The sequence below is a fragment of the Plasmodium vivax genome, chromosome 14 (genome assembly GCF_000002415.2).
Source record: "Plasmodium vivax chromosome 14, whole genome shotgun sequence".
NCBI lineage: Eukaryota > Apicomplexa > Aconoidasida > Haemosporida > Plasmodiidae > Plasmodium > Plasmodium vivax.
Genome location: NC_009919.1, coordinates 2,053,253 through 2,076,429, shown reverse-complemented (window position 1 = coordinate 2,076,429; position 23,177 = coordinate 2,053,253). Strand labels below are relative to the sequence as shown.

The following is a 23,177-nucleotide window of genomic DNA, read 5'->3' as shown; positions in this document are numbered from 1 at the left end:
GGGGGAAATTGGGAGAACACACAAAGGAAGAAAAGGAAGTCAACTTAGCGTTAACGTGAGAAGCTACGACTAATTCTGCGTTTTTTCCCCCCCCGTTGACGATCCACATGGGCGTATGTTTGAAGACACCCCCATTTGTGCTAATGCAGACGAGGGCATATTTCTCACAGTTGCTACTACTTACCGCGCGCGTTTCTCACTAACGGAGAGGCAAAAAAAAAAAAAAACAAAAAAAGGATCAACTCGCACGTACGAAGTGACATAAGGGGTGGGGGAGACATCCATCATAGTATTTACGAAGTTACGCAAAGTGCACCTTAAGATCAGTGGGCGTTGTGTTCATCTGGAGGGGTGACGAAGTGTGGCCCCCTTTTTGGCCATCCCGTTGGCACTTACAAGTAGGAGCCTTTTCCGTTTCTTCTGACAGCTGGTGTGCAGGGGAGCTTGGCCCATTTGACGAGCCCCCCCAAAGGAGATACAATCGAACGGGTGAGCGGTCAAAGATTGTTACCCTCAGTTTGTCTCCCAGAAAAGACGTCCTCACGTAACCCGTTCCGTGGCTACAGTTAGCGTGGAGAAGGTAGTAGAGGCGGCAGACGCGTAGGCAGAAACGTATGCACACACATATACATGTGCACTGTACCCTTCCGAAGAGTCCCTTTCAAACTGCTTACCATTTCAGGGGGTCACTCCAACTCTCGGGGAATCACATAAGTGCAGATTATCCCCAACCCCATTGAGGTGGAAAAAAAAAGCTGCCTCAAAACTGAAGATGGCGTCTCTACAGCTCAAGAGCAATGAAACGTTTTACTATTCGAACGTATCCAATGCGGGGGAGGGACCGACGAGCGGGGCAGGCGCACCGAAAGGAGAAGAATCTTCTGAAAGGAAGGACGTGGAGATGAAGTTTCACTCGGACAAGCATGTGTGGTGCTTCTACAACGACATGTACAAGAAGATGGAGGTGTGCGGGTTCAGCCCGTCAGGGAAGACCTACACCCTTAAGAGTTAGGCCACAGCTGCGGCGCCGTCTCAGTTGCGCCGTCCCAGTTGCGCCGTCCCAGTTGCGCCGTCGCAGTTGCGCGCATGCTTGGCGCGGGGGGTGACTACGAGTGGGGGGAGCTATCCATGCTGACCCTCCACCTGTACCTACTCCAGCTCCTGCACCTGCTCCTACACCTGCTCCTACACCTGCACCTACTCCACCTCCTGCACCTACTCCAGCTCCTGCACCTGCTCCTACACCTGCACCTACTCCACCTCCTCAACCTCCTGCACCTCCTCCCCCTTTGCCGCTCTACAGGAAAAGGAGAGACCCTGGAAAATGTCCCCACGGAGAAGGTCACCCCGTGCCTGAAGGAGCACATCCAGCTGGACAGCGAAAACAACATCGACATCATCCAACTGAATGAACCCAACGTGATAGAGAATTTACAAAACAGATATGCGAAGAATAAGATCTACACCTTCCACGCGTCCCTCCTCTTGGCCATAAACCCGTACAAGCAAATCCCGGGGCTCTACGGGGAGGAGAGCATGCACCGGTACCTCAGCAAGTTTGGCAAGGGAAGCGGCAGGGGAAGCGAAAGCGGCAGCAGCGGAGCGCACATCTACGACATCGGGAACTTGGCCTACAAAAATATGGTGCTGAAGGGGAAGCGGCAAACCATCGTCGTCTCGGGGCACAGCGGCAGTGGCAAAACGGAAAACTGCAAAATTCTGTTCAAGTACTTCCACTACATGTTCTTCCACAGGAGTGGGGTGGCTGCAGCAGCGGAAGCAGCGGCAGAAGGAGGGGAAGCGGGGGTGGCTGCAGCAGCGGCGGGAGGAGACGCAACCGGGCAGCGGATTGACAAGCTAATATACATCAACAGCATAATTGAGGCCATGAGTAACGCCAAGACGATCAAGAACAACAACAGCAGCAGGTGCGGACGCATCAACGAGCTGCTCTTCGAGGAGAGGAGGAGGAGGACAGACGAAACCATTTTCAATCACTGCTTCACCAACATGAAGATTAGAATCCTCCTGCTGGAAATCAACCGGTGCATTAGACACAACAAGGGGGAAAGGAACTTTCACGTTTTCTACGAAATCGTTAGGGGGTTGACAGATGCAGAGTTGAGTCAGAGGGGGCTGGTGAGAGATGTCCATCGGTATAGGCTCCTCCGGTGTGCTGACCATGGGGAGGATATCCCAACTGGTGAATCTGCCCTTGAGGAGGAGCGGAAGGACCAGAAGAACTTTCACCACTTGATGGATGGTCTGCGGTACATACAGTACGACGAGGGGAGGATAAGCCAGTTTGTGGATGTGGTCGCCGGGGTTATTCACTTGGGGGAGATTGATCCGGGTGGGGAGGGCCAAGAAGAGGGAGCGGGTGAAGAAGAGGGAGTGGGCGGTGAGGAGTCCAATTTGGGGGGGAGCCCCAATGCGGACAGCTACCAAAACGCGTGCTCCTGTTTGGGGCTGCCCCTCGCCGAGCTACAGAGCACGATCCGCTTCAAGAGCATCCACGTCTCGGGGGAGAGGATCAGGACGCAACGAAGCAGAGACAACGCGATGAACACTCTCCACAGTTTGATAAAGGTGATTTACAAAAATTTGTTTTGCAAACTTGTGGGTGATATTAATAGGACGCATCTCTCCGGGGAAGAGAGCGAAGAGGTCATGAACGAGTCTGCACAGGTAAGGAGCAACCACACCATTTCGATTCTGGACCTATACGGGTTCGAGGAGCTAGCTTCCAACGACTTTGAGCAGCTATGCATCAATCTGGCGAATGAGAAATTAAACAATTATTACATCCTCAACGAAGTGGAGAAGGAGAAGCTCATTCATAGGGAGGAAAATATCCTCTGGAGGGAAGTCCCCATTCCAAACTACAAAGACACGATCCTTTTTGTGGAAAAATTATTTTTAAGTCTAGATGATATAACGAAGCTGAATAGCTGTGGGCAGAAGAAAGTGGATGAGGACTTCTTTTCCTACCTTCTACAGAGTGAGAGGAGCTACCTGGAAAAGGGCACGTACGGGTTCGTCAGCAGCAGGGACGGCTCCTACACAGATAGGAGGCACGGCGTGAGGAGGAACGTCTTCTTTGTGAGGCACTACGCGGGGTGCGTGGCCTACACGGTCAGCGGCTGGATCGGGAAGAACAGCGACAGGGTGGAGGCGGAGATAGGGGAGTTGATCGCCCGCTCGGGCAATTGGTTCCTCGGGGGGGAAGCGACGGTGGGGGGGGGCGGCACGATGGAGGTGAGTGGCGGCTCCGCGGTGGTGGGTGGCTGCTCGACGGAGGCAACCGCATCCCCCCTTCGGGGAGACGCGAATTATTTTCTGGCCTCCGCAAGGGGAGTGCCCACCCAGGAGAGTAGTCCCCCCACCTGCAACAAGAACATCCTGAGCGTCAGCAAAAAATATATTAAGGAGCTCGATAAGCTATTTTCTAATATGAAGGAGACGGACCTACACTACATTAGGTGCATTCTGCCGAACGAACAAATGAGGAGAGACAACTTGAAGAGGAGACTCATCTACACTCAGCTGAAGCAGTGCGGGGCGATTGAGATGGTGAAGATCGTAAATAGGGGGCTGTCCCATAAGGTGCTCAAGGGAGAGTTCCTAAACAGATGCAGGAGAGACGTCCCGAAGGAGTTGCAGCATTGTAGGGATGATGACATTGCCTACTACTTCATGCGGCTGTTTGATGAGGCCAACAGTTTTAAGGTCGGCAAAAATTATATTTTTATGGGGTCAGGTGTGTACACAGAGGTGCATGGGTACTTGTATGGGGATCACCTCCATCAGATGGGGAGGCATCATCTCCCCTTAATGGAAGAGAGGAAAAAAAAAATCCTGAAAGAGATAAACACCAGGCGCTTTAGGAGGTCCGTGTGGGTGGTGCAGATACACAACTGGCTGAACACCCACTATAGGACCTACTTGCAAAAGAAGAAACGGATGAAGGAGAAGGCCTGCGACTATATGTTTAAGGTGTATTTAATATTCAAGACCGTTATGGGGGTGAAGCGGAGCCTGGGCTACAACGTCGGGCGTCTGCAGAGGGTGCTGGCGAGAAAGGCCTACGGGGGGTTCTTCCGTCGGGTGCAGATGCGGGTGCAGATGCGGGCGCGGGCGAGGGCGCTGCGGAGGGGGAACCACACGAAGTGGGGGAAGCGCCCCAAGGGGGGAACCCAAGTGGGTGTTGAGGAAGGAACTAAAGAGGACGCCCAAGTGGGTGTTGAAGAAGGAACTAAAGAGGGCACCCAAGTGGGTGTTGAGGAAGGAACTAAAGAGGACGCCCAAGTGGGTGTTGAAGAAGGAACTAAAGAGGGCACCCAAGTGGGTGTTGCGGGGGGCCTAGTGCAGAAGGGGTCACCCCCCCCCTGCGATGGGACAACCGCCAACGGGCTGAGCCACACCGCGGCGGAAATATTCGTGGCCACCCCGGACCACCACCACCACGTGTACAGCAGCATCGACTGGGTGGTGGTGTTCCGAGAGAAGCAGGTGCACCTGTACCGCGTCGCTTACGCCTTTGAGCGGGTGTGCAAACAGTACCTCCCCGATTTTGGCGCCGTCACGCTGAGGAAGAGGCTTCTTCCTTGTGGAGGGGACCCTCCCCCTGCACAGCTCGGGACAGACACTTACATGCCTCTCCCCATACACTGCATAGGCCAACACCCCCTCTACAAAAACATATTCATAGCGGTGGAGGGCGATTTATCCGTACGTATCTTCAGCTACCCAACGTTGGACTCCATTAAGAGGTTCCTAAGAAGGAAGATCCATTTGATGAAGAGGGGCAGCGGGGATATCCCGAGCACATACCTGCCGCAGCTGCACCGGAGCAGGAGGTTTGGAGGCCCCTCGGGTGGGGCGTCAACAATGGGAGCCACGGCGGGGGAAAGCCAACCAGGCGATCTCTTCAGCGAAGATAACCTGAACATGTTCATGCACATGTACAAAGATGTGTACGTGCTGAGCTCGCTGGGGAAGGTAGCAGGGGGGGCCGAAGTGGTGGACAGGGGAACCGAAGTGGTGGACGGGGGGGCCGAAGTGGTGGACAGGGGAACCGAAGTGGTGGACGGGGGGGCCGAAGTGGTGGACGGGGGAGCCGAAGTGGTGGACGGGCGAACGGCACGAAACAACCCAGGGGAGTGCGCCCTGCTGAGGCGAATACACAAAGAGGAGTACATCGAGCAGGAGGTGTGCGCAAACCCCTCCTTTAAAATTCTGAAGGTCGCCTTCCTCCCCACGAGTCTCAGCCACTTCGTCTGTCTCTCCTATGAGCAGAGAGGACGGGAGCATTACCTCTTGGTTACCCTCGTGAACTGCTGCTCCAAGCCGACCTACAATTACACAACCAAAATTCGAATCACCAGCGTTATTGAGAGTGCGCAGTTTTGGAAGTTCCTTTTGCAAACTGGTGGAGACTCCCTCGCCGGTGCTACCGAACCGGTAGCAGTGGGGAGGAGGTGCCCAGGGGATCAAAACGAAGAAAAAAAAAAACACGTGGAGAGCTACCTCAGCACATTGCAAATATCCCCAATTAGCAATTCCCTTGTAGTCATCCACGGAGCGTGTCTACTGAGCCTCGTGCAAATACATCATTACAGTTTGGGCTCATCAGACGTGTGCCTGCGCGAGTATGAGCGAAGGTTCTTGCGAGTGGCCTTCAGCCTCATCTGCTTTGAGGTTTTTAGCCACGTGTGTGAGGAGCACCTGGGGAGGCTGTCGCCCGATTTGAAGCACCGCTTGGTTGTGGATGAGTTGTTTGGGCGGGGGGAGAAGCGGAGTAATATTGAGGAGGGGAGTAATATTGAGGAGCGGAGTAATACACAGATTTGCCTGAACGGGTCAGGCGATTCTGACACGTCTGCACACTTGGCAGGTCCCCTTGACGAAGTGAAGAAGCAGCCCGACGAAGCCACCCCGCAGGAACCGCCTCGCCAGTGCTCCCTCTATGCATTTTCCCCGCGGGGAGAAATATACCTGCTGACGAATGGAGAGCGGGGGGGCTCCTCCGGGGAGCTCTTTCGCCACGGCCCCTGGGGGGTTAGGAAGTTGGCAGTGAGGAGGCGCTCAGCGGGGGAGGGAGCAGCGTGGGAAGGGGCAACGGGGGAGAAAGCAACCGAGGAAGGAGCAACCGAGGAAGGAGCAACCGAGGAAGGAGCAACCGAGGAAGGAGCAACCGGGGAGGGAGCAACCGGGGAAGGGGCAACCGGGGGCCTCCCCCCCCCGTGTAGCTACTACGGAGTCTTCAGCATGAACATCAGCCACTTTTACAAGCAGGAGTACCACAAGAGTTTCGTGACGCTGCGCCCGTCGATCCAAGCGACGATTAGAAAATACGCCCGCGCAGGCAGGGAGCCAGTCACGGGGGTCAGCGGTAGCAGCCGCATTAGAAGCGGAATCAACAGCATGAGCAGCCGCATGAGCAAATCTCTCTTCCCCGATGTGTGCGTTCTGCGCGAGTGGACGGGGAGCGGCTTCGAAGGCGTGCAGCGGGAGTGCCTCTACTACAGCCTGAGGAACGGGGGGGAGGCCATGACCCTGTGCCGCGGGGAGGGGCGCCCCTCGCCCCCGCCGGACTCCACGTAAGACGCGCCCCGCGTGGGCAGCGGCCCCTCCGCGCGAGAAAAAAAGGAAACAAAAAGGGTAGAAAGAAATGCCTGCATGAGTCAACCCACCTACTTGCTTCTGTGTGCAGTGCGTGCCGATTGGCAGTCGTCATTCTTCATCTTCCTCTCCGTTTTCTTCCTCTTCCTCTTCTCCTTTTTCTTCCTCTTCCTCTTCTTCATCTTCCTCTTCCTCTTCTCCTTTTTCTTCCTCTTCCTCTTCTTCATCTTCCTCTCCTTTTTCTTCTCCTCCCCCCTTGCACCCGCAGGAACGACCCGACCTACAGCACCCATGCCTGCAGTCCTCTGGGCCACTTGGACACCCTGCTGCTTCTGGTGGGGAGAGCAAACAAAGGGCGCACCACCCCAGCAGAGCGGCCATCGCCCGCGTGGCAATGCACCCCTCACTTGTAACAAATTTATTTGTACCCATCACCCCATTTGCAGAGACGCGACCACAGGGATGGTTCCTACGCTCTGGAGTTCTTCAACGTAGTGAGTGGAAAGGGGAGAGTGGTTCCCCTGGAGTGAGCCTTCGCCTTTGCGGTGCTTCCAATCTCGCCGCTGACCTTCGAGGCGGCTTCTTTAACCTGCCAGTTGCTCGCTTCGCAATTTTATTCCGCTGCGCCCTTGTTTGCACACCTCGCGCGCGAGGGCGGCCGCGATGTTCTGCCGGAAGGCGGGCACGTCGGCCATGGGCCTCAGGCAGTCCCCCTCGGGAGTGTCTTCACTAGTGTCTTCGGGAGTACCTTCGCTAGCACCTTCACTAGTGTCTGCTCGAGCGTCTTCTTGAGTACCTTCGCTCGCACCTTCGCTAGCGTCTGCTCGAGTACCTTCACTAGTGTCTGCTCGAGCGCCTTCGCTAGCACCTTCGCTAGCTCCTTCGCTCGCACCTTCGCCGCTCGCCCCCCTTCCCTCCGACGAGACGTCCCTCATCACGAAGTCCCCCAGGGATTCATCAAAGCAGAGCCTTTTACTCAAATACACGTACCGCCTTTTCGTTGCAAACGCCCCTTTCAGTTCTTTAATTAAATCGTTTCTATTTAAATTTGAGGGGGCTTCCCTTTCACGTGGGTCGTCACTGGGGTGGGGAGAAGACCCCCCTTTGGTGTGTCTCTTAAGCGTTTCCTTAGCCGTCCCAGACGATGCAATGTGAGGGTTTATTGGCCCATTGGTGTAGTTCCTCTCTGTGCGCCCTTCCTCTTTTTGCCCCTCTCGGGAGGAGTACCCCTCTTGGGGGGAGTGCCCCGCCGAGGTGCCTTCAACGGAGGTACCCCCCCCTTTTCGCTTCCCCCCCCCCTGCATGGCCTCCTCACCGGTTCTACGCTCATACAAGTAGATGGCATACGGTAAGCAGCCACCCCCTCGTTGCTTCCTTTGCGAGGTGGGTTCACCACTTGGCGTTTCTCCCCCCGTTTGGCACACCGCCTTCGCCTCGTACACTGCCTTCTGCGTGGGTGGCTCACCCGTAGGCACAGGGAAGTCCCGCATAGACACGTCACTCCTAGACACGCCGCTGCTAGACGCTTCCCTTGCTTGCCTTTCGTTCTGATTCACCAACTTTTTAGATGCACCCCTGGGGCGTTCTCCTTTGATTCGGTTGATCATGCTCAGGCAGAGGCGCAGCTTGGTTTGCAGCTCGTCGTAGATGTGGTGGTGGTCCGCAGCATCGTGGTGGTCTTCACCATCTGGGTGGTCCGCTTCGTGGTGGTTCTTCGCTTCCTCCCCCGCCAGGCCCTGACCCATGTGGGCCACCGATTCGACGAGGAGGCGAAACAGCTCGTCTGAGGCAGCCCCCCCCTGGCAGCGCCGCTCGTGCAGCTTCTTCCTTTCCAGGGCACGTATGTGCTGCGTCAAAATGAGGAGGCTTCTACACAAGCAGTAGATAGACAAGGAGGTCAAGAGTAGGAGGTGGAGACAGGAGAGAGCTTTCCTTCCTGTGTGCTCGGCAATTTTATAAAAACGATGAAGAGGGGAAAAGCACTCCCCGCGCGTCATCACTTGGTAATCCCTTTCGTATTTCACCCTGTACAGGTGGCGTATGTTTTTGTAGAGAGTTTGATTGGCTTGGTGGTTAGGCGGCCTCTCCGGGTGGTTAGGCGGCCTCTCCGGGTGGTTAGGCGGCCTCCCCGGGTGGTTAGGCGGCCTCCCCGGGTGGTTAGGCGGCCTCTCCGGGTGGTTAAGGAGCCCACCAACCAAATGGAGGTAAGCCCCCCGCAAGACCCACAGGTTACTCACCCTCCTGGGAGTGGACACAAGCTCAGCCGTTTCATTCATATCCTCGGGAAGGAACAGCCCACTGCTGGGGGATCCATAAGGGAAGAAGCACACACAGGTGAGGCGTTTCATTATCCCTTGTATGTTGCTGTATACGTGGTCAACGATTGGACGCATCGATTGGTTGGTTCCCTTTCTTCCTCCTCTCTGGCGCATTTCGAGGAGAAGCAGCTGAATGAGTTGCTCAAATGCTTCTTCATTTTTTCGGTGGAGGAAGCTCATCAGCACGTTGCCTACTGCGTGTTTTAGCCACTGAGACAAAAGAACGAGCAGGAGGAATTTTCCCAACAGGGGGAAGCTCACCGATAGGGGGATTAGGAGGCAGGGCAGCGCACGGAGGGGGGTCTTCCCCCCAGCCGCTGTTCCTCCAGGCACTTTCGCAGCTGTGCGTCCAATTCCTTTCACCGCTGTCTTCCCCGGTTGGCTTTCCCCCGCGGGGGAGAAGACACCTCCCCGTGCGTCCCCTTTATCCTCCCCCTTTCCCATTTCGTTCGATCACAGCGTGTTTTGCGCTTTCTGCACGTTTTGCACGTTGGGTGTTTCACTTAATGAGCAGGCGAAGTCTCATGGGTGGAGCGGCCTGCCGCACGAGTGGAAAAAAAAAAAAAAAAAAAAAGGGAGCCACGCAAAGGGTTTCGCGTTGACGTGGTGAAGTTGCTCCCCCGCTGCTAACCTCCTGGGGAGGTGTCCCCCTTCTAACTCGAAAAAAGGCCCCTCGTGACGTTCGCCCGAGAGCCACATAACTTGTTGTAAACCATTTCGTTCTCTTCGCACATTTGGTAATTCGCCTGAACGGGGAAAAAAAAAAAAAAAAAAAAATAAAATAATAAAAAAAAAAAAAAAAAAAAAAAAAAAAAACCAAACTAGCCGCTTCCCCAACTGTAGAGCAGCGAAATGCACACTTCGTCTACACCAAGGGGGAAAAAACAAATTGTCTGATTGTCCCTATCTGTGGCATGTGCCCTCCACTGTGTAATTGCTTCTCCTCTGGTGGGTGGCCATATATCGAGCTGTGCAGGTGCTCCCGATTTTTGGCTAGCTGTTGGCATGTTGGCTCACCTTGGTCAGGTAAACCACTGGCAGGGTGAACAGGAAGACGGAAAACAGGTTGAAGGAGAAGAAGATCTTCCGGTCGTTTTCGGCCATGTTAAACTGGGGTGGAAGTGAGACAAGGGGTGGTGCGCGTGAGAGGGGTGGTGAGCTTGAGAGGGGGGTACACCCATCCATGCCTACACAGGTGTGCTCCCATGCGCTCACTCTTGTGGGGTCAGCCGTTTTGCCGCCCCACTGGGAACTTTCGCAACGCGGTCACGGCGCACCTTGCGGCGCTCCGCTCGACGCTCCCCCTTCGTGTGGCTCACCCGTCTCATGTTCCTGTTGACGGTCAGGGGGGAGGGGATCCGAACGTATTTAAGTGTAGAGAAGAAGGCGGCCTTCTTCATTTTGGAGCACTTTTGGGGGGGGAGGGGAGAAAAGTCGGTTGAAATTTTACTCTGTCGTTTTGCTCTTCTGCGTGGAGATTTTACCGATCGGTTTTCCATCAACTGACCCGTTTGTGTTGACAAAGGGGTGGTTTATCTCCAGCCATGCAGCAGCTCCTCGCGTATGTACACCTGCAACGGGTGGGTAGAGGCCAATTCGCAGCTCGGTCGTTTCGCGCTCGCTCAAGTGGGGGTCAAAAAAAAAAAAAAAAAAAAAAAAAAGCAGAAAAAGGCAAAGCAAAATAAATAAGCAAAATAAACAAAACGGATAAGCAAAGCGATCGGCTGAGTGGCTGCGGCGCCGACTGGCTGAGGTGTAGCAGGTTGTGGAGACCCCGCGGAGAAGAACCCGCTGCGTGTTTCCCCCGCTGTGTATTCCCCTGCTGAGTGTATGCCGCTTGCTTCGTGAGTACTTCTCCTGGCTGATGCTCAAGCTGGCGCAGCATGTCATAGGAGCGACCCCCACCCCGACGGAACCGCGAAGAATGGAGGAGATGCCAGGACCTCCACTCCTGGCTGACCCCCCTAAGCAAAATGAAGAGGCGGCACATTGGCTTGGCCCTTCTCCACTGCACGGCGTTTACCCTACTGCATGCGCTAATCAAGAGCTGTGGTGGCGTGACGATGAAGGACCCCCTGCATGGTAAAGCGTTTGGCTACATCTCCTCCCTGGAGAAGCAGAACACGGCCAACAGCGTCCACCTCAAACAGATTACGATGATAAAGAGGAAGAAAAAGAAATTTATCCTTTCGAAGAAAAAAAGAGATGTCAACATGTTAATTATGGTGAGTGCTCCACAGAAGGAGGGTGCGGACGGACTCAGGATGAGTCCCCCCCTGTGCATGCTCAGACAGGATTTCCAAGACCCCTCAGATGGGGGAAGCAGCCAATCGGGTGGGAGTGGCGAAGACGGTGGAGGTTTCCCAGATGAAGGAGACGAAGCGGACCACCTGGGCAAAGGCGAACCCAACAGGGAACTGCAACCCGCCTGCGAGGCCCTGTTCCCCAGCTCCCCTGGGCACGACGACGGGGATGACGTGGAGGATGAGCAAGAAGAGAGGAGGAGGAGGAGGAAGAAGAAGAGGAAAAAAAAAGCGGAGTCAAAGGGGGGGAGAAGCAGTCCAACCGATGAGGGGAGCAGCCCCGGCAGAAATGAAGACGTGGTGGACGCGGACACCCCGGGGTATGATGCGGACACTGCTGAGTATGATGCGGACACTGCTGAGTATGATGCGGACACTGCTGAGTATGATGCGGACACTGCTGAGTATGATGCGGACACCCCAGAGTATGATGCCCACCTGGCCAACATTGCCAGCTCCTATGCGAAGAAAGCAGAGGCGGTGAAGGAGGAGCAGCTGGCTGGCCTGGACAAAGAAAAAATGCTGGAGGAGTACAACCGGTTGGTGGAGCTGCTAAAAGAGAGTGGGCGCAAAAAAATGAGTGAGTATGAAGGGAACGAGAAGAAAGACACGTACGAGTTAAACGAGAGAGTCATTAACAGCTCGCGTCGGTTGAACCTGGCGAAGATGAAGAGGGAGATCGAGAGGTCCTTCACCCCCAACGACGCCGTGGAGAAGAAGATCCGCGACTACATGCACGTGTTTACGCAGTCGGTCGGGGCCGCGGATGGTGGCACAAGAGAAAGCGGCGCTACGGGTGGTGGTACTAGGGAAAGCGGCGCTACGGGTGGTGGTACTAGGGAAAGCGGCGCTACGGGTGGTGGTACTAGGGAAAGCGGCGCTACGGGTGGTGGTACTAGAGAAAGTGGCACCCCTGATGGTAGTACCTCTGATGGTGGCACTAGAGAAAGCGGCGCTATGGGTGGCGGCACGGGTGACCCCCCCCAGGATGCACTGCTCCAGGAGGAGGAGGAAAAGGAGAACAGAGAAATTTTGAAGCAGCTCTCCAGGGGGGACTACAGCGGAGTGGACCGATTCAACTTTAAGTTCTCCGCGAAGGACCTAGACATGATGAAGAACCTGGAGAGTACGGAGGGCGAATCGGGAGAGGAGAGAAAACTAATAGACGCGGCATTCGACCGGTTGATGAGAGACAACCCCGTGGTGAAGGAGCTCAGGGGACAGGAGAAGGCCTTCCTGCAGCTCTACGAGCGGGGCAGGCGAGATAACGTCATCGAGCGGGACGAGCACGTCGAGAATTTAAAGTACTACAATAGGGTTAGCGGCGGGGAGAGCGGCGGGGAGAGCGGCGGGGAGAGCGGGCAGGTCAGCGGTGAGAGCACCTCTAACCATGATGGAGGCCCCGGCCACCCGCCGCTAACCCCGCCGCTAACCCCGCCGCTCTCCCCCCGCGAACTGATCGACCGGAAACTCCTCTTCAACCGGGTGCCCTCCCAATTCGTGGACATAAAAAAGGAGGACATCGAGGAAATGAGCGAGGCGCAAGTGCGGGACGAGCTGCGCAAGAGGGGCTACCCCACCTTCGGCTCGGTTAAAGAAATCAAAATGAGACTGCAAGACGTCATGCGGGTACGGAAGAACCACCACTATGACATTCGGAGCATCCTGAAGGACCCCGAGAGGCACGTGCTCTCCCACATACGGCTGGACAAACTGAAGGAGCAGCTAAAGCAGTTTAAGGAACATGAGCGCTGCGGAGACACGGAGTCCAAAATTAAGCAGCTGGACGCCGCCATGGAGATCACCAGCTTCGTCAACGACCCGGTGGACTACCTGCGCATCGACACCACGGAGGGGTTCGCCGGGCTGGCGGATGGGCAGCAGCAGATGGAGGAAGCGGAGGAAGCGGAGCAGACGGATGAAGACCTCGCCAAGGTGCCCATCGTCAACGACTGCAACATCAGCGAGCAGATATCCATGGCGGAGAAGCTCCGGAAGAGCTTCACCCTGGAGGGAGACGAGAGGCAGCCCGACCGGGTGGTTCCCCTCGAAAGTGAAGACCACCCCGCATCCGCATCGGCCGAGGAGCAGACAGAACAGACGGAGGAGCTGCACCGACGGGAGGTCCTGCAATTCGGGGGGCTGCAAGAAACGGTTGAGGAGTTCCACCGCAAGCACAGCCTACCCCTGGACTTCATCGGGGACTTCATTTGCAAAGTGTCCAGCCAAAGCACGCAGAACATAAACAGGTACAGGAGAAGGAGGAAGGACGAGGTGGCGTCTTTGCAAAAGAACCAATATGAGCTTATGCTCCGTGGCAATTCAATCAACAGGGATTTTATTGTTTATAAGTTTGTCCAAACGAATGAATTGATCCGGAGGTACCTCACGACGAAGGACATAGTGACTCTGATTGAGTATAGCAACATGGCTGACCCTGTAGATGTGATTCACTTTTACTCTCCGGAGACCATTTTCATGCTGAGCGAGGAGTACGGGATCACTGTGGACCGGGTGATCGACGCCTGCACGCGGCTGGACATCCGCCTGCCCTTCGGCGGCGACACGCGCCTCAACGCGCCCTGCTTCAACGCGCTCACCGCCCTCCTGGCGAGGTTGGCGGCGGGGTCAGCGGCGGGATCAGCGGCGGGGTGAGGTTAGCGGCGAGGTTAGCGGCGAGGTTAGCAGCAAGGTTTGCAGCAAGGTTTGCAGCAAGATTTGCAGCGTCGTGGCCCCTCTTCTGTGCACCCGCGCTCATCCGCTTAGTTGCTTTTTTTTTGTTCCTTTCTCGCGTGGAAGTTGTGAAGCGTGCAGGGGTGGACGGGTGGAAGTGGTGAAGCGTGCAGAAGCTACCGCTCCTCTGTGCTTCCGCTCTTCAGCGCTACCGCTTTACCGCTTTACCGTGCTGCTTTCCTAGTCGAACTCGCCCTGCACGGGCTTCTGCAGCTTGTCCTCCTTGCCGATGCCGCTGACCACGTCGTCGATGCGCAGGATCATGGCGGCGGCCTCGATGGCGCTCTTGTAGATCTGCTTCTTCACAGCGAGCAGGTCCCAGATGTTCTCCGTGGACACGTCGATGATCTCCCCGGTGACGCCGTTCACCCCGAACTTCTCCCCCCCGGGGGTTTCGTGCCTTATCCTCAGCTCGTTGATGGTCTTCACCACATTCGCCCCGCTGTTCTGGGCCAAAATTTTGGGGATGATCTCCAGGGCCGACCCCACGGCCTCCATGATGCTCTTCCGGGAGTCATCATACTGGTTGGCCTGGCTGATAAGGTGCTGACCTACCCTCATCTCGGTGCACCCCCCCCCATAGAGCAGCTTGCCCTCCATAATGATATTCTTCGCAACGTTCATTCCGTCGTGGAGGTTCCTCTCGACTTCGTTCAGCACATCTTTTGTGGATCCCCTCAGAAGGATGGTGCACGCCCGTGGATTTTCGCACTCTACAAAGTGGGCGTAGTAGTCATCCCCAATCTTCTTCACATCAAAGAGACCACACTTGGTTCCGATGTCACTCTCCACAATTTCATCGCATCTACTCACAATGGTAGCCCCGCTGATCCGTTCAAGTCTGTTCAAGTCGGTCTTCCTCACCCTGCGAATAACGCTTATATTTCTTTTCACAAGAAAATGTTGTGCCAAATCGGATACCCCCTTCTCCGTAACGACCACATCACATTGGCTGTTTATGATATGCTCACATAACTTCTTCACCTCTATCTCTTCCTGTAGGAGGAGTTGATTCCACGTCTCTTCATTAAGTATCTCTACATTGGTTTGACTCTCTGCCTTTTTGTATTCCAAAGTACAATCGAGGAGCAAGATCCTTGGGTTTTTAATTCGTCTCCTCATCTTAGGGTGAACGATATCTTTGTTTAGCATAACTCCTTTGAGTACATAGCTATCTGTGATGTCTCCTCCGGGGATTTTTTCTACTTTTGCGAATCGTTTTATGTCGATTTCTTTCCTCCCCATCACATTGGATTCTATCTTTACACACTGGACTGCTTCTAACGCTAAGGTGCTCACCATTTTATTATATCTGTTCACAAACTTGGTGCTGAGACACGAATCGATTGCTTTAAGGAGACTCTCTTCATCATTCACATCTACCTCGATGGCTATGGATTCTAAAAACTTCACCACCTTGTTTAGGGCATCCATGTAGCAGTTCACTATAATCGTCGGGTGGATCTTCTGCTTCAGGAACAACTCTGCGATGTTGAGTAGCTCACCTGATAGGATCACCACCGACGTGGTGCCGTCACCTACTTCTTCATCCTGCGATCTGCTCAACTCGATGAGGGACTTCGCCGCCGGGTGGGCCACGTCAATTTCCCGCAGGATGGAGTTCCCGTCGTTCGTTATCACGATGCCCCCCAGCGGGTCCAGCATCATCTTCAGCATCGCCATGGGCCCCAGGGTCGTCTTCACGATTTCGCTCACCGCGCGGCTGGCCTGCAGGGGGGTAAAGAAGTGCATCGCGCTGATCATCACCAGTAGGGGCATCACCAAAGTGGTCATCACCAACGTGCGCATCACCAACGTGCGCATCACCAACGTGCGCATCACCAACGTGCGCATCACCAACGAGCACGTGACCAACGTTCCCATCACCAACGTGCGCATCAACGGGACCACCTCGCGCCCCTCACCTGTATGTTCGACAGCTGGGTCTTGCGACCCTCCTCCCGCTTCGTGTTCGGCTTGAACACGAGCACTGCGCCTGGATTCTTCAGCATCTGCGTGGGGGGGCCGTCAAAAGGGGAGTAGCGAAGATGTGCAGCGAAGGGGAATCACAGGAGATGGTCTTCACCACCGAGAGGAGAGCTAACCAACCGATGTTGCACCAAACGTGTGGGTGTGTGAAGCGGCAGGTGGGGGTCACTTTACCTTGACGGGTACGCGCGCGAGGGGGTATTCCTTTGGGGGGGATCGCGCTGGTTGCGGTAGTTCTCCTCAGAAGGGGTGGTAGGCTTATCTGCGCTGGTTTGTTGGTGCCAAGTTGACCAGGTGGTGGCCGGCGAAATGGCGAAGCGATCGATGAGAGAAAGCTGCACAATCACAGCTGAGTGGTAAAAAAAAAAAAAACCTATTTAATCCCAAAAGGGCGTAAAAGAAAAAAACGATACATGGTGACACAAAAAAAAAAATACCACAGCAGTTGGCAGCAAAATGGCATGTGACGAGAAAAACTTAAACCACACGGGGATGTAGCAAAAAGGAAAGAAAAAAAAAAAAAAAAAAAAAAAATCGGCAAGGGGGGGAAGCCTAGCCGGGGTGGATATCATTCCAAAGGGTTTTTTTCTCCTAAAAAAAAGTACGCTCCCGTGGTTCCTACAAATTGCGTACGGTGGTCCCGCTGTGCGAGGGGATGGCTCAGCGGCCGTCCCTCCCGGTCACGCTGCTGCTATGCTGCTATGCTGTTATGCGGCTGCTACGGTGCTTTTTCTACGGCGCCCCTTCGGAAAAGTAGCCCTCCCGCATTTTTACCGCTTCCCCGGTTTGCCGCCAATCAGTTGGTTCCCTTTTGTGGACGCCCGCAAAGGCAGAAAGTGGGTGAACCAATGGGTGGGTGAAGCCCCCCTACCCACTTGACTTTGCCCCACCGAGCTTAACCACCGCCAATGCTCCTTCACCCCACGTGCGTACACGTACACTGTGTAGCGCGAAGCGCACCGCTGGAAGGGCAGTCATTCTCCACACAAGCGAAGCTAAACGGTGGGGATTTTCCGAGATGAAAAAAAAAGGGGGGTGGAAAAAACGCCCCCCCGTTCGCCCTAAATGGGGACCAACCATATATGAAATGGAGCCAAATGGGAAACCCCCTTCCGTAAAACAAACATCGCCCAGTTGGAACACAACGCGAAGTGGCGCCCACCTTTTCTTGTATTTCCCTTTCATGCGTACTTCTTTTTTTTACCCCCCCCTACACCATGTTAAAAAAAACTTTAGGAGTTGAAATTATCCCGCAGCAGAGCAGCTTAGCTCAGCGACCCCATTGCGGCGGCGCAGTCAATTGGACATCGTCCCATCAAGCGCGGAACACTTCCTCGTTACAGAAAAATGATCAAACGGGAAAAAATGTTATGCCAGTTGTTCCCCCGCGGGAGGGTGTAACCTTTGTGTGTGCAAAATGAGAAGGCGTTCAACGATACGTTGATACATGACCTGTTCGCAAAACGGTGTGAAAAGAAAAAAAGGGGAAAAATGTCCTTTTTTTTTTACGTTATAGCCACGTGTAGCTATTTCGTCCCCCACCTTTTAAAAAGATCTCAGTTTTGCCTGAACAAGTCATAATTTATTTATTATTATTTTTTTTTTTTTTTTACGTTCTAGGCACGTATAGCCATTTCGTCCCTCCGCGTTTTAGAACGATCTCAATTTTGCCTGAACAGGTCATAATTTGTTTATTATTTTTTTTTTTCTTTTTTTTCGCGAAAAGGTGATCACCTCGACGAAACCGCAGCGTTAGTACGATCGTATGCGCCTTCTTTAAACGTCTTGGGGAATGTCTTTTCCCTCCGTTCGCAGTTGTGGTGTGTGAAAAAAGGTCGTTCCGACTCTGCGCACAGTTGGGTCATGCGCCGATTGTGTGTGCAGGTGGGTACGGAAGTCCACATGAATGTAAAGCGTGCATATTCGTTACTCACTCTCATGCATGGCACACCAACGGGGGAGCGCACACACATGCGCAGTTCTCCCGATGGAGTCTGTTAACATGGGTATAGGGCGATGGGAGGGCCGCGCTCTGGAAGGCGCACCCCGTTGACGACGGCCCGGCCAACCGCTCAGCCGAAGAGCGATCCGTTGAAGGCAAAGTTCTGCGCAGAGCAATCCTTAAATTCAATGAAGACGCGTTCCGACTTGACATTTAGCGTGCTCGCCAGAATTTTGGTAATTTTATCTGCAAGGGAACTGTTATTCGATTTGTTGATTCCTCCTAAGCTGGTGACCCTCACGAAGCAGAAGCCGTCGTGGCTCCCTCCAAAGCGCATGTGCTTCTGGTAGTCCAGGTTGCTCATGATGTACCCCAGGGGTTTGCCCAACACTTGGGATATCGCTGCGGGGGGGGGGGAAGTCGTGCGAAATGGGGGGAGCTCCATTGGAAGTTGTGCAAAGTGGGGCGGCTAAAATGGCACAACGGGTGACCCATCGTGTTACACTCTACAATGCTACAACGCAACAGGGGGGTGGAAGAACGAAGCGCTTCTTTTTTCACGCTTCTTTTTTTGCGCTTCTTTTTTTGCGCTTCTTTTTTTACGCTTCTTTTTTTGCGCTTCTTTTTTTGCGCTTCTTTTTTTGCGCTTCTTTTTTTGCGCTTCTTTTTTTGCGCTTCTTTTTTTGCGCTTCTTTTTTTGCGCTTCTTTTTTTGCGCTTCTTTTTTTGCGCTTCTTTTTTTGCGCTTCTTTTTTTGCGCTTCTTTTTTTACGCTTCCTTTTTTTCCCCCTTTCTTTACTGCCCCTCCTACGTACCATTCTCTATCTGCGAGAGCGCCTTCTTCGCGTCATCATCGGAGGCGTTAATGTTTGTGGAGACTTGGCAACACGGCATTTTCGCGTGATGTGGAGTGTAAGCAGGGGGGGGAGGTTTACGTGTAAGGCGGAAAGGTCAGATTGGAAAGGAAGTAATAACTGGGAGGGGAAATAATTTCCTACGTTAAAAATGGCTCATATATTTGTTGGGCAGGATTAACGCGCTTGTGTGGAAGTGTATATGTCGACGGATTCACGAAAATAGGAGTTGCCACGTGGAATGAGGGGGAGAGTTACATAATCACTACTGCAACTGGTGTGCAGCGTGAAGGGGTATGAGGAGGAATATAATCACTGCTCGCAACTGCGCGGGGGAGAAAAGAAAACCGAAGTGCATAAATGAGCGGCCCACGCAGTTGACTTGGCCCCCTTAGCTCACTCGACTGGCTTCCCCTAAATGGCGCACCTCCCAATTGTGGGCCTCTTCCGCATGCAAGGAGGCCGCGCTTGGGTGCTTCGCACGCTTATCCCTCCTCGAGTGGCCGTCACTCAGGTGCCGCATGTGCATGTGGCACCGGGGTGGAGAAGCCCCCCAGAGGAGAAAACCGTTTGCCCTGACACTGGCCAGTGAAAAGGGCGAAGAGATTCTTTTCACTCCACCCGTGCAGTTAAGGCCTCATTGCATGCACAGCAGGGCGTAAAAAAAGGAGGGGGAGAGAGAAGCAGAAAAATAAAAAGCTCATACGGAGCTGCAAATCTTAACACCGCTTCGCCGTTTCTACTGGGAAGATCCCATCACACAGGGGTAGAGGGAAGCTGCTTCATTTTTTTTATGAACTCCCTCTGCTACTCCCTCAATCAATGGGCGAGTACCATTTGGGGCATCCTTAAAGGGGCAAACATTACAACCCACACAGAGGGGGGAGAGGACGGATTTTAAAAAGTTGGTCGGAGTTGTGTTTGGGGAAGTTGGCTGGATGGGAATCATTCAGGTTTTAATTCATCGTGGCGGCGTGGCGGCGTGGCGGCGTAGCGGCGTAGCAGCGCAGCACCGTAGCGCCGTATCATCGTGGCGGCTGACCCCCCGAGCCGCTCCCGCGTAGCCCACACGGGTGACCTCCACAAAGGCGCCGCTTCACCTGCCGCCCACCCGCGCAGCTCAAGCCACGTCGCAGGCGCTCTCCTGGAAGGCGTGGTACAAATTGTCATACGAGCCGTGGACGGCGTTGCCGTAGGAGTGCTGGCGGCCCTTGGGCAGGAAGGCCTCCGCGGACTCTGCGTGCGCCTGGTCGAACCGAGACCGATACTGCCCCTTCACATACAGGCACACCTTCTCCTTGAATGAGACGTAAAACTGCGTGATTATGTTGGTGAAGGCGGAGAGGTACACGGAGAAGGTCACCAGCAGGAGGAGCAGGAAGAACCCCTTCGACACGTAGCTGAAGTCGTTGAAGTCTTCTTCCTCCTCCTCCTCGTCCGCCTCGCCACTGCTGCTGCCACCGCTAGCACTGCCGCCGCTAGTACCGTGGTTTGCACCTTCCGGGCCCTTCCCGGGTGCTCCCCCCGCGGCGGCCCAGCTTTTCCCATTAGGAGGCTCTTCCGACGGATTGGCTGCAGCGAGTGGGTTCACGCCATCAGATGTAGGACCCGTCTGAGGTGCGAAGGTTTTGAAAAAGCTGAAGGAGTTCTCCCCAACCGGGTTGTTCCTTCTGTCCGCGGGTTGCTTCTTCTCTCCACCGGTGATGCTCTTGCTGGAATTGGGGCTGTACAAGTGAGTCCCCAGTGTGCTGTCAGGCAGGTTGGGGAAAACGTGGGAACCACTCTGCAGCTCTGTGGGGGAGCCACTCTGCAGCTCTGTGGGGGAGCCACTTTGCAGCTCTACGTGGGAACCACTCTGCAGCTCTACGTGGGAACCACTCTGCAACTCTGCTTGAGAACCACCGAGCTGTTTTCCCGATGCATCCATCACCCAGGCGGAGTTGGCCGAGAGGATCTCCCCATCAATGCTGCCCACTCCTTGCTTCCCATCCCCGTTGAGGCTGCCCATCGTTCGCTTCCCATCCCCGTCGGCGTACTTATCACTCAAAGTCAGGTCTGAAAAGGCGGAAAACTCTCCCCCCAAATTGTACCTACTCTTCTGCAGACCCTTCAGATTCTCCTCATAACCTCCTTTCTCACCAGCGACAATGGAGCCGTCTTTCGTCGCACACCCCGCAGCTCGCTCGCTAAAGTTTTTGTTCCTACATTTAAGAATGCATTTTTCTAATTTTTTGTAATCACCAACGGAGAGGTTCTTCTTCATCTTCATCTTCTTCTTCTTCTTCTTCTTAACATCCTTCGTCTCATCGTTGCTGCCTCCTTCCACCATTGGAGGGATAGTGAAGCACGTGCTGAGACACGCCTTGAAGGAGACCAATGGGTGGCAATTGGTACTCACGTTATGCTCATGCTCTGTATTCATGAGGGATAAAACCTTTTCGGCCCCTTCCCCCGTTTCACCACTCTTTCCATGGTAAACGTTTTTTATAAAATCCACCAGGTGACTGTTCTTCTTGCCCAATTCTGACTGAGCCATTCCCTCTGCGTTGGTTGTTTCTGCCGGGGATGCTTCTCCCCCGTGAGAGGACTCTCCATCAGATTTGAATCCTCCGAAGGGGTTAAAAAAGAAGCTCCCTCCCTTTGTAGCTTCCTCCGAACTGTCTCCTTTGATCACCTGACTGGAGTTGCTCCCTACACCCGTTTCCGCTTCACCTTGGGGTTTTTCTGCATTCTCTTTATGTGTTCCCTTCCACATGTTGAGGAGGGAGAAGGAGTGGTTTTTACCCTGCTCCTCCTCCGCTTCGCCATCTTGGGACCCTTTAACCGAGTCCTTCGTCGTTCCCCCCGATTGTTCCTTCTGAGGTAGGTGCCCATCATTGTTTACCTCCTTAGGGGGGGGATTGAACCACTGGAAGAGGCTTCCTTTTTCGCTTGGGTGTGAGTCGCTCTGCTGGTTATCCGAGGGGGGCTGCTCCTGACTGCTGTCCTTCCCTTTGAAGAAGTTAAACGTAAATCCCTGGTTCTTCTCCTTTTCACCATTTGGATGGTTCTTCTGTGTGGCCGATCCCTTTGGAGAGTTTCCCCCCTCCTCCTTCTCCCCTTTTGAGGTGAAGTGGGAAAAGAATGACATTTTCTTCTCCTCTGGCCCCTTCATCCCGTTTGCACTGCTCTTCTGGGGAGGGTCCTTTCCACTGGAAGTGCCATCTGCAGACGAGAGTGAGCCAAACCACGAGAGGGGCTCCTTCTTCTCCGAACTATTGCCAACTTTAGGTGTATCCCCTTTGAACATGCGCAGGAAGCCGGTGGTCGGTTCCTTCCCGTCTGCTGGGGGGGGTGCATTTCCCCCCCCTATGTGCAGCAAGTCCCAAAACGATTTGGCCTTCTCTTCCTCCTCCACCTCAGCGTCGTCGTGCGGGCTTCGTCCCTTCGGGGTAGCACCACCTACCGCTCCACTTTTCGCCTTCTTCTCATCTGTGGAAGATGCACTCGCCGCTTCCGCCGCTTTCCCCGCCGCTTCCCCCCCCGCCTGGAACAGCTTGGTGAAGAAGAATTTGCTCTCGGGGTCGTTCCTCAGTCTGTCTAGCTGGTCCTTGCTGAACTTGTCGATCTGGTGGAGCTCCTCACTGACGGTCGTCTTGACGACGTTGGCCCAGTAGGCTGTGTTCTTTTGCAATTCTTCTTTTAATTTATTTGCATGCTTCACAATGTTGGAGGAGTTTTTTATCACTCCCTCTTTCATTTCGATTACATTGTCACTGATCCCTTGGACATGGCTTTCCATTTCTTTACCATTAGGAAAGAGCAATCGCTTGACTGAGCCGAGTAGCGAAGACAGGAGTCCTCCCTGCGGGTTGCTACTCTTGTTTCCTTCCCCCTTTTGGTCGTTCCCCCCCCCTGGCCACAACACCTTTTTTCCACCGATGGTCAGGTAGTCGCTTCCTGCGCTGCCCCCCTGCTTCGCCGCCGCGGAGCCATCCTTTGCACCTTCGTAAATGCCTTTATAACAAAGCACGTCTTCCGACAGGAGGAACGTGAATAACAACAGGTGGTACTGTAGCTTCATTGCTGCGCTGTGCAGTTTGGTTGTTCGTTCGTTTGTTTATTCTTTTTATATTTTTTTTTTTTTTTTTTTATTTATTTTTTTGTCTGGGTTATGTGTGTGCGCATGGGTGGGCGCAGCTGGGGGAACAACAACTCGTGGGGAAACGCAATGGCGAAACGCGATGGCAAAACGCGATGGCAAAACGCGATGGCGAAACGCGATGGCAAAACGCGATGGCGAAACGCGATGGCGAAACGCGGGCGTGTTTGCCTCTTCGAGAAAAAATAATTGCACTCGACATTCAAGTGGTTTTGCTTCGCTTCGCTTCCTTCGCCTCCTTCGCGCCGTGTGGAGGGGCGCGGTCGCGTCACTT

The 23,177-nt window shown here is 54.2% G+C and overlaps 7 protein-coding genes across 7 annotated transcripts; 2 read left to right on the top strand and 5 right to left on the bottom strand.

Annotated features, from left to right (window-relative positions):
- Positions 1-772: 772 nt before the first annotated feature.
- PVX_124120 (myosin D, putative) lies at positions 773-6,606 on the top strand (the record flags this gene model as incomplete). The annotated part of the gene is made up of 2 exons (XM_001617336.1): positions 773-1,007; positions 1,304-6,606. 2 exons carry the CDS (start codon positions 773-775, stop codon positions 6,604-6,606), a joined length of 5,538 nt encoding a protein of 1,845 aa, XP_001617386.1.
- A 129-nt stretch (positions 6,607-6,735) lies between these two features.
- On the bottom strand, positions 6,736-9,056 carry PVX_124115 (hypothetical protein, conserved; the record flags this gene model as incomplete). The annotated part of the gene is made up of 2 exons (XM_001617335.1): positions 6,736-6,956; positions 7,214-9,056. The coding sequence occupies 2 exons, from the start codon at positions 9,054-9,056 to the stop codon at positions 6,736-6,738; spliced, it is 2,064 nt and encodes a 687-aa protein (XP_001617385.1).
- Positions 9,057-9,429: 373 nt separating this feature from the next.
- PVX_124110 (hypothetical protein) lies at positions 9,430-10,562 on the bottom strand. Its single transcript, XM_001617334.1, has 3 exons — positions 10,262-10,562; positions 9,960-10,052; positions 9,430-9,688 (listed from the first exon to the last, which is right to left on the bottom strand). The coding sequence occupies exons 1-3, from the start codon at positions 10,439-10,441 to the stop codon at positions 9,596-9,598; spliced, it is 366 nt and encodes a 121-aa protein (XP_001617384.1). The 5' UTR covers positions 10,442-10,562; the 3' UTR covers positions 9,430-9,595.
- Positions 10,563-10,647: 85 nt separating this feature from the next.
- Positions 10,648-13,900, top strand: PVX_124105 (hypothetical protein, conserved; the record flags this gene model as incomplete). Its single annotated transcript, XM_001617333.1, has 2 exons — positions 10,648-12,610; positions 12,761-13,900. Exons 1-2 carry the CDS (start codon positions 10,916-10,918, stop codon positions 13,898-13,900), a joined length of 2,835 nt encoding a protein of 944 aa, XP_001617383.1. The 5' UTR covers positions 10,648-10,915.
- A 258-nt stretch (positions 13,901-14,158) lies between these two features.
- PVX_124100 (T-complex protein 1, gamma subunit, putative) lies at positions 14,159-15,990 on the bottom strand (the record flags this gene model as incomplete). The annotated part of the gene is made up of 2 exons (XM_001617332.1): positions 14,159-15,706; positions 15,904-15,990. 2 exons carry the CDS (start codon positions 15,988-15,990, stop codon positions 14,159-14,161), a joined length of 1,635 nt encoding a protein of 544 aa, XP_001617382.1.
- Positions 15,991-17,684: 1,694 nt separating this feature from the next.
- On the bottom strand, positions 17,685-19,093 carry PVX_124095 (macrophage migration inhibitory factor, putative). Its single transcript, XM_001617331.1, has 2 exons — positions 18,724-19,093; positions 17,685-18,311 (listed from the first exon to the last, which is right to left on the bottom strand). Exons 1-2 carry the CDS (start codon positions 18,800-18,802, stop codon positions 18,040-18,042), a joined length of 351 nt encoding a protein of 116 aa, XP_001617381.1. The 5' UTR covers positions 18,803-19,093; the 3' UTR covers positions 17,685-18,039.
- A 789-nt stretch (positions 19,094-19,882) lies between these two features.
- Positions 19,883-22,825, bottom strand: PVX_124090 (hypothetical protein, conserved; the record flags this gene model as incomplete). The annotated part of the gene is made up of 1 exon (XM_001617330.1): positions 19,883-22,825. One exon carries the CDS (start codon positions 22,823-22,825, stop codon positions 19,883-19,885), a length of 2,943 nt encoding a protein of 980 aa, XP_001617380.1.
- Positions 22,826-23,177: the final 352 nt, after the last annotated feature.